The sequence below is a fragment of the Caloenas nicobarica genome, chromosome 8 (assembly GCF_036013445.1).
Source record: "Caloenas nicobarica isolate bCalNic1 chromosome 8, bCalNic1.hap1, whole genome shotgun sequence".
NCBI classification, from domain to species: domain Eukaryota; kingdom Metazoa; phylum Chordata; class Aves; order Columbiformes; family Columbidae; genus Caloenas; species Caloenas nicobarica.
This window is the reverse complement of record NC_088252.1, coordinates 24,706,167-24,716,153: the sequence shown is the minus strand read 5'-3', so window position 1 is coordinate 24,716,153 and position 9,987 is coordinate 24,706,167. Positions and strand designations below refer to the sequence as shown.

Genomic DNA, 9,987 nt, shown 5'->3' with positions numbered 1-9,987 from the left:
CGTGGTGAAAATGATTTTTCTCTTCATGTGTTTTTTTATTAAATTCACCCATCACCTGGGAACCCTGGAACTACATCTAATCATACTAAGGCAAAGGAGATAGTGTGCAATAGAAATAACTGCAGCAAAATTAATGCCTTTTCATATTAATAGGCTGTTAATAGCTTGGGTGTTTATAGCAACAAATTTTAAGGTCACCGGTTTGATATTTTATCACCAATGCCATCTTGAGTGCTTTTAGATTCCTTCTAAAGACCCTGAAGAAACAACATGCAGCAAGTTTGATACTGATATAATCCATTTTACTAGAAACCAGTTAGGAAAACCTCAAGCACAGGGAGTGCATAGAGCTGCTGCCTCACTCAAAGGTGTTCTGAAACAGCTGCAATCGCCAGACCAGCATTAGCGTCTTTGTCCATCTCCTCCCCAAAACTGGGTGTCCAGTAGTAATGCTTCTTGAGGCCATGGGAGAGCTCTGCAAGGCGAATGTGCCCATCCACTTCAAACGGTTCCACATCTGTACAATTAGGTTTCAGGCGGCCCATCTGAAGTAATTCTGAATATGCCTGAAATGAATAATAAGAAGAATGCGACATATAATATTCCACTTTGACTGGAGTGAAGGCTCTGGAAGATAACACACAATAGGCAAGTAATTGATCATTTCATTATGTCGATGTGCAGTGAGTCTCATTACAGCACCACCATATTATAATAATTTAAAAAAAAGGTAAATCAAGTATCTCACTGTATTCACAAACTGCTGTAGTCTTCCCAATGACTATAAAAACAAATAAGAACAAACAAACAAAAACCAACCCTCTTAGAAGAGTTCAGAAGCAAATACTTACCATGCAGGTGGCTTCATCAAATTTGTTCCCCCAGATGTAAATATAAGAAAGTTCTGTGTTTCTTTTCATTGCATCTGAAAGAGCTAAAAGTCCTTTGCCACGTATATTGTTGCTTGTTACTGACAACCTAATAAACAGAGAAAATAGTTATGCGAATGTGTGTCAAACCACTGAATTCCCATCTCTTAATGAAGAGTTTAACTATGATTTATTCTTATTTTATATTTGTTACATACATATATAGAAATGTTATCTTTGTTATTAATAATGCAATTATTTATTTGTATTAAGGCCAGTCCTGCTATACCATTTTTGCAGGTTGCTACAGGCAGTTTGGACTACGGACTTGTACTATTTCTCAAGGCATTTCCATGCCCCGTGCACCTAGGTTGTTCACTATTTAGTTCTTCAGTGTCAGTGCCTCACTACAAGGTGGCCAGGTCCCATCTCCAGCCTGCTTTGAAGCCCAGGCCTTGGCATTTAGCCAGGCTAAGCTTTGATCTTTGTGGAGCGGCAGTTATTTTTATGTTGGTGAACCTGGAAGGCTTTCAGAGGCACCCAGCAGCCGCCACCTCCTCAGTCTGCTACTTAAAACTAATGGCTTCAGGTAACACCTCTGATCAGCTTTTACATCCTGCCGACGCGCAGTTTAACGCGGGCTACAAAATACACCCTGATGGAGAGATTACAGTTCTTTTGGGTTCACCCGGAAGCTAACTTAAACAGAGGATTTTCTTAAGCGGTGAAGGTCAGAATTGAAAAATGTAGTGCTTTATCCTTGGACAGAATCTGGTTATCTTAAAATTCTGAAGATGTACAGCTCTCGGTTTGTTTTTGTTTATGTGCCACAGGCACCTACACTTTAAAGATGCAAAAAGAACTAGCAAGATCTAATTGCCTTCCCTCCTCCTTAGAATGACTGTAAAAGCTGTGAATCACGTGCAAGGTGAACCACTACAAAACTGATCTAAGCGTCAGTGCAAAAAACCCCATGAAATACAAAACCAAGCATGTCAGGCCACACAGCAGTGGATACAAGATGGGAAAAAAGGCACCTGCCAGCGTCCCAGGACATCTCACAGGCCTTGGGGCATCTCACAAGCCTTGAGGTATCTCACATGGCAGGAGATACTGATGCTTAGCAAAGGAATCCCACCCAACCTGTTACATTTTTTTTCCCCGAGAAGGAAAAACGGACTAAAAAGTTTGGAAATTCCTGACTTGTATTACGATCAACATCAAAGCTTTGATGTCAGTTCAGCCACTGCAAAGTCCAAGTTTCTTATGCTCCAAGTCATAACACCTGCAGTCTCTGGGGTAAAATACTAACGCCTGAAGAGTGTTGTTGTAGGACGCCAAGGCTTCACTCAGGTAGATGGCTCCATCATCTTCTATTCGGTTTGCATTCAGATCTAGGATTTGCAGGGTTTCGTTCCATTCCAGTAGTTTTGCCAAAAATTTTATACCATCACAGGTAATTTTATTACTGAAAGAGAAATGAATACTTTTTTTTTTAAAGGTGCTAAGAAAATGAGTTTCTAAGGCTAGTCCGGGCTATGTCACTTCATAACTCTTACCAGCTAAGATCAAGGTATCTCAGGGTGGAGTTCATATACAATGCCTCACACAGTTGCTGTACACCAAAGTTTTTCATTTCGTGCTTGCCCAAGTGTAGTTCCACAAGAGAAGAGTTAATTTTCAATGTCAGAGCTACATGAACTGTGGTCTCTTCCTAAAAATATACAGTCAGTTTTATTAAGCTGTACTTTAGGACTAGATGTGGTCTTGCTTCAGTCAAAGAGAAATGCACAACTAACAGCAAGATTTGGTAGTCAGTAGTGTCCTATTTTGCATATTGCAGCTTTGTATCAAAAATAGCCAGGAAACAATATGTTATGATAATGTACAACACCAGAAAGATCTTTGTATATTTACAGTACTATATACCTCCCTGCAAATATCAGGAGCATCAATGTTTGAATCATTATGTCTAATGAGTTTTCTTCCCATTCATTGCTCTTAAAAAACTTGAATGTTTGAGTCAGTCTTCATTAACATTAGAAGCATTTTGTCATAACACTAATATATTATTTCATAAAAAGAAACAGCATCACTATGGGGAAAAGTATGTCCTGTCACTGTAAGGCAACATAAGTTAGTTTTGAAGTTGTGATATTTAGTTTAATTTAAAAAAAAAAAAAAGTGAATACGGTGAGTCAAAAATAAGGGAACAACCCAGAAGCCTCAGAAAATTAGAGAGTTGAAGGTGAGAACAGTGGCAAATAGTCTCCCACAGATATAGACCAGGCCTTTAGTGGCCTATATTTTCAATAGCAGTAGTTTAAATTGACTTCCAAAACTGGGTTTAGACAGATCAAGCCCTGTCCTAGCAGAAGAGAAACAACTAAAATCTGTTTAAACTGTTAAATTCACCTTTGGGAATTTAAGAAAATCCGGCCTTCATCATAGTTTAGTTTCGTTATCCTGCCATCAGGAAAATACTGTACCTGATGCAGACACCTGACAACTGCTGCCAGTCTGGTGAAACCACCGCCGCAACCAGCTCTAGAGCCAAGACTTCAGCAGGACCAGCCGTGCACAGAAGCTGCACGTTTGCAAGCAAAACCCCACAGCTCCCTGCGCCTGCGGTGCTGCCCTCAGCAAGCACTGCCATGCAGATTTGCTTTTCCATGCTCAATTGTTTTGGAAGGTTTGCATCTTTGTTTTGGCCAATTAATGCATCACAGGTTTTATGTGGATGAGGTTCATTCACTTGTTAAATTCACGCTTCAAGTGAAAGAAGAAAACCGCACAGCACAGTGAATGTGGCTTGTTGTTGAAGTGCGCCTTTCTTCTTCAGGCTGTGGGCTCTGGTATCGCACAGCTCAGATAAACAAGAGTCTTTTGTTCTTCCCCTCATTTCCTGCTAAGCAGCATTTCTCTCTCTGTTTACTGAATGACGCATAAAACTCTCCATGCTCTAACAGCAGAAGGAATACCTGGTTCTCCAATAACAAGCTGTCTCCATTAGCCCATTATTTAACAAATGCATTATGTACCAAGAAAGACATTTTTAAAAAATTAACCTTCTAGTTAAACAGGGGAAGCCTATGACTGCACAAAACTTGGCACAGAGAAATAAAAATATTTCTTCAGCCATTTACTTCACAAGGAAACCCAGAGAGACATGTAGTTCAGCTGTCCATAAATACATCAGTACTGACTTGACTTACGCTTCTCTCTTTGCTGAGCTGACACTACAGTCGACTTACATACCCTTTGGCTGTGTAGTAAAGGACGATTTAGGTTTATTGCTTTGACTGATTGGTTCAGATTCAGGGCTGTTGCCAGGGCTATTAGACACTCCGTATCCTAGAAATGAAAATAAATAAACTCTTTAGAGAAACTTGTCCAATGTATAGATCAAGCTACCAAATTACTGTGGCTTCTCAGAACTGATTGTCAGAAGATCAAAAATACCAAATAGGCTCAGATTTGAAATACTATTATTTCTGCCTCCATGAACTCTGGAGAAAAGCAAGTGCAGTAGACAGGTGCTTACAGACACAATGTATTTTCTGATCATACCAATGTCAACTCCCTATGGAATAACAGAGAGGAATTAGACTAAGAAGTAAAAATGACTAGGAAATTTGCAACTCAGAAAATAAAAATCAAGAATAATGCATCTCAAGATCCTTGTCCATTTAATTGATTCTGTATTTTGGTTTTCCTGATTTACAGAGCAAAATCAGCTTGTGTGTTCCCTAAGGTCTTTGGTAAATTCATACTAAATGTGAGTAATGTGATACAGAGAAGTGAGAGTCTAGAATGCAGGCCAATTCAGATTTTTTTTAAAAAAAATTTCCTTCTAGTTTGCTCACTAATTTATATTTATGTTACTTTCCAATTAGGCTGGTCTACACTCAAAGCCATTTAATTTTAAACCAACTCTCTATCCTCTCTACCAAGCAGATACATATTAAACTTTCAAATAAATCCTACACTGGCTACACTTCCCTCGTTTATGCATTCATAACACCCTTCATGCATTCTGAGAGGTATTGCCCCTTCTAGTTTAGGAGCAAATGCTGTAATTCCAGGAAACAAATATAGGTTTTAAAAAGTCATCCACAGGCTTCTCCTGGCTAGAGTGGGAAGCACCCTGCATTAACCCATTCCTACCCTGCTGACTTTCCCTGTGCACTGTGTAAGTCTCAGCGCTCGATTTTAGGAGGCGGCAAGTTGTCTAAGATGAAACTGGGTGCCCTTCTACTCAATTCAGCACCATTGTGCTCATGTCCTTTATGGATCGAGCTCCGATTGGAGCAACAGAGCTGTGGGACTGGATGACTTACAAGTGTTATAGCACTGCACACTTTAGAAGCAAAAGAAGCTCTAGGGCATAAAAAGTCCTTTCTTCAACAAGAATTACACAAGACTTAGCATAACAAAAATGAACAGCAGAAAAAAACCTTGGAAAATGGGAAAGCCAAGCACCTGAATTCCCAGAGACATAGTGGGTCTAATATAGAATATCATCAGCTATGACTTCACAGGTGTTTTCTGCAACATGCCTTTCCAAGCATGCATTGCAATTTTAAATATTTTTTTACCTCAAGCTAGCACAAAATGCAAAAATCAATGGCAACAGATGGCATTTCCCCCTAATTAAGTACTGCAGGACCTTTGTAATACCATTGAAAGACTTACGTCATTGCTGATAATTTTACTGGGTTACTCACCAAATCACAGTCTCCAAGATCCAGCCTCTCTAAGGTTGAATTAGATGGTAGCATTGTGGCAAAGGCGAGCCCACCTTGCCTTCCTATTTTGTTTCCAGTCATTCTCAAATACAGAAGTGTTTTATTCTTCTAGAAAAAATTTAAAATAAAAAAAATCAATTTCTTTGAAATGGCCTGAAAAACAACACTGTCCTTTTTCCTGTCAATCCTGCTGGTTGTCACACAGACAAAACATCCCTCCAGAAGAATTGTGTCTAAGTGATAACACTGACTAAGCAGTTGGCTCAGGCTCCCCGTAGTGGAATCAAATGTATGAGAGTCTGGAAACAAAACTTAAGCATTTGAAAACTTTTGTTTCTCCCAAGTTCAAAAATTTGCATTCATGAAAATAATCCAGGCAGATAATTTCTGCCTAAATTGGCAGCTGAAATGCAAATTATCTCAAAGTTATTCAGATCTAGTAAGCGTATTTTAAACGAGAATATAATTTCCTTTTTCAGAGGCTTTTAAACCACATGACCAGCCAAAGCTCAATGAAGCCGGTCAACTTCAGTAGGATGATGTGGCGCAGAGTCAAACCAGTATGTAAGTCTTTGCAGGGCTGGAGACTTCACTGGCAGTATAAAGTTCTGATCAGAGGTTGAGAAAAGTCAGCATCTTTCCCCTCACCCTCCACAGAATTTCAACAGATATTAAATATCAGTTCATCTGTTAAAGCCTTAAATGCAATGCAGAGTAGTTTGTGTTTTTAATTCCTCAGTACCACTGTGATCACTCATTACCAGAGATTATCACAGAATCATAGAGTCCCAGGTTGGAAGGGACAACAAGGATCACCTGGTCCAACCTTTCTTGGAAAAGTCATGGTCTAGACAAGGTGGCCCAGCACACTGTCCAGCTGAATCTTAAAACTGTTCAACATCGGGGAATTACTGATTAAGTAAGAGATTACAAAACAAGTAGTAGTGTAAGCAGCAGAAGCTCTTTCAGCCAAAGGGCTGGCTGGTTGCTCAGCAAACCCAGCAGATGCTGCTGGGGGGCTGCACAAGCAGCTTTGAGGGTTTTTTGCAAGCCCGGTGTTGTACAATGTCCTGTACAACCTCAGCGTTTTGGAGATCTGTCACAGTGAGCTGAAATCAGTTCAGAGTTCAAAGACTATGAGGGAGGAAGAAAGAGCTCGCGTGAGTCTCATTTCACAAACACAACAAATCTTACACACAAGCCTCATTTCCTTGGGAAACCACATTAAAAATAACAAACATGTTTTTATGCTGCTGCTGCCGTAAGGCAAAGTTTTGAAAACATGTCTCAGACATCTTGAATCAAGATAAATATTGACATCAAGGCACAGGCAAATTTAATACAATTTTTAAAAAATTATGGATTATATATCCTATAGCATAGCATTTTTCACACAGAAAAATCCAGCTGTGATATTTGTGATAATTAAGTGTTAATAGCAGCACAGTGCAACTTTCTCGTGTGTGAAATCTGATTTCTGAAGTGTGCCCTGGGAAAACAAGCAATCCTCGTGATAAAGCTAAATGCTGAATGGACTGAAGACAGAGGGCCCTTTGAGCCAGCGCTGATGTTGGCAGGACAGCTAGTACTGCTCATCAGAAGCAAAAAATATCAGGCTGGATGCCAATGTCTAAAATCTCCCAGACACATACTCACACGGAGTGCTTCTGCTATCAGCACCGCTCCCTTTGTGCCAATATCATTAAGCATCAGGTTCAGGTACCGCAGAGTGGAGTTTTTCTGAGGAACGAACAAAGCAGAAAGCAATGAGACTTCTTTCCAGAGCATGCCTATGTTTTTCAAAAATGAGAGGTGTCATACACATACTTAAAACCTCTGTCGTTCACTGCATTTCAGGCAGCCCTTGATTTGGAGATGTAGTTAAAGAATGCCAAAATACATGAGATTAGGATGGAAAGGCTTACAGAAACCACCATGTGCTCAGCATGACCAAACAAGGCCAGTGGTCAAGCTCAGCTGCAGATCCTCAGGCATTTTGTGAACTCAATGCCCCCTCTGAGTTCTAGGAACACAGGCACTGAGTGGCAACTCACCATTTTTCATCTGTATTCCTGTGCTTACAATGACAGAAAGGCAGCATTAAAGTTTCCTGTGTTTAGACCTACAAAAAGACTAACAGAGATGATAAGGTGTCTAAAACAAAGGCCCTGGCACACTTGACGCTACCATTACCTCCTATGTTTAATTCAACTGTAAGCCTAAAAGCCTCACAGTTTATTCCACTGCTCTTTCTTCATGACGCTCCAGCCAAATGTCAAATGGTTTTCTACCAGAATTTATAAATCTCCCCAGATAATGCAATCTGAGATTCTAGTGGGGTGGATTTGGATGTGAAAGTCAAAATGAATGGAATTTTGCCAAACCAATGCATCCTTGTCTCAAATTTACCACAGATAAATATTATCATAGCCAAAAAAAATTACAAGTTGCTGAATGATAAACATCATTTTGTCACCTCAAGGAATTTTGCCACGTGCCTTCCTCCAACATCAGTCAATACATTAAACCTAAGATCCAAACCTGAAAAAGATGAAGAATGAAGAATGTGACAGGTGCGTATCTACAATTAAGTGATGTCTAAACAAAAAGAAATAAAGACGAACTAAGGCTGAAATCAAGACTTCTTATGTTTTCTCATATTAACAAAGCAATGTCAAACACACCTGAAAAAACTTACCTGTAACAAATACAGTGTTGTGTAACACAGAGGTGAGAGCTTGAAGATCATCATCTGTAATTCTCTGCACAGGCACTAGACGATTATTTCCAGCTATTTTTAGTGTGATCCCATTTGACCATCTGACGTAACATCAAAATGTAAGCATGTGGGGAGAAGTACAACGACAGAGAAAAATGAATTCTCTCTCCAGATAAGAAGTGTACCCACGCTTGCCCTCACTGCTGCATTTGCATGCAGTTAACTGCTGCCACTGCCTTTGGTAACACCACGACAGACAATATGATTCAAACTGTACCTCAGCACTGTCCTTTTTGATATTCTAAAGACACCGCACAGCTGCAAGACCATGCTTAGCACACATGCACAGAAAGCAAGAAGAAGCAAGATGAGGGGAAGGCAGATGGAAATCAAGACTGTCTTGGAGGTTACCTCATCATCTCCTTTTTACTCATTCCCTTTATTTACTCTCTCCTGCCCTCAGAATCAAAACCTAACACAAACCATTTCCCTACACTGTACTTTCTCAGGTTTTCTCTCTAAAGGACAATTAACTTTGACCCCAGGAGCATCCATGAGAGGAAGCCCTACTCAGCCACAGAATAAGAGAGTGTTTTGGTGCTCAGAGTCACTCCAGGGAAGCATGACCAGCTGGAAGCTGGATGCAGCTGAGGCTTTTTAAACAGGAGCGAGACAAAAGGCAGGGAGTTAGAATGACTGGATACTGGGTTTGGCTTCTCCAAGGGACACAAAGGCACCATCCTGTACATTTTTCACTTTTTTTGATTTCGCTGCTTGTAAAGCTGCCCAGAAAGGATATATAGCTACAAACTTCTGCCAAGATGATGTCAAGAAGAGTCAAACCAGAACTTCAGCAGTAAATGCTAAATATGATTTGAGTTTAAGCCTGAAACTGTATGAACTTCCTCATTGTTCAGTTCCTCGTCCCGCTATCTTGTTTAAGGGTTTCAGAAGCATCTGAAACATGCTGTTTATTATTTCCTTACGTTTCATCATTTTTATCAGCTTCCTGAAGCATGTGAGCAATGAAGGGGTTTTCAGCTTGGCCCAGGTTTTGGCAGGCCTGCACATACTGCTGATGAAGATTTGGACAAAGTGACATGACCTGCTAGAAAACAAAACAAAGTGTTAGTGCATTGTTAGGGCAGCCTAGCAACATCACCCTGGACCCAAGTGCTGTCCTGCCAGGCTCTGCATAACAATAAAAATGGGCTTGGTCTGAAATGGTTATAACACTTGAAATGCAAGAGATACAGAGAGACAGGAAAAAATGCCTATTTGTGGATATGTTTCTAGTCTGCCATTGCATAGGATCTGAGCTAGTATTCATATAAGTAGGTCCTTTTTCCCATAAAGCAGTGGAGTCCCCGACCTCCGCAGGCCTACCTGAGCGATGAACGCCTGCGCCTTCTCCCCGGGCTGCTCCAAGGTTAAGAATGTTTGGTCAGAGAGCCCATCTCCAAGGAGAACACCCCAGGGGAAGGCAGCCAGGTCCTGGCAGGAGGCCCCATGGCTGTGGTGGGGCAGGCAGTGCAGTGGAGACATGGCCACATATGTGGTGCCAACCGCAGAGGGGAGATTTGGCAGCTTACCCCCAGAGTATTTACTTAGTGGTCTGCCCATGGTCTCCAAGGAGCCTTTGCAAAAATTT

At 40.7% G+C, this 9,987-nt stretch overlaps 1 protein-coding gene across 1 annotated transcript; it reads right to left on the bottom strand.

Annotated features, from left to right (window-relative positions):
- Window positions 1–362: 362 nt before the first annotated feature.
- LRRC34 (leucine rich repeat containing 34) lies at window positions 363–9,881 on the bottom strand. Its single transcript, XM_065640352.1, has 11 exons — window positions 9,723–9,881; window positions 9,323–9,444; window positions 8,316–8,437; window positions 8,094–8,158; window positions 7,274–7,357; window positions 5,597–5,725; window positions 4,128–4,223; window positions 2,429–2,583; window positions 2,182–2,337; window positions 852–978; window positions 363–566 (listed from the first exon to the last, which is right to left on the bottom strand). Exons 1-11 carry the CDS (start codon window positions 9,879–9,881, stop codon window positions 363–365), a joined length of 1,419 nt encoding a protein of 472 aa, XP_065496424.1.
- Window positions 9,882–9,987: the final 106 nt, after the last annotated feature.

Coding starts and splice junctions, on each gene's coding strand:
- LRRC34 (XM_065640352.1), bottom strand. CDS start 9,881: ATGTCTCCACTGCACTGCCTGCCCCACCACAGCCATGGGGCCTCCTGC. Junction 4,224..5,596: donor ATCTTGGAGACTGTGATTTG/GTGAGTAACCCA, acceptor TTTCATTTCTAG/GATACGGAGTGTCTAATAGC. Junction 2,584..4,127: donor CTTTACTACACAGCCAAAGG/GTATGTAAGTCG, acceptor GTATATTTTTAG/GAAGAGACCACAGTTCATGT.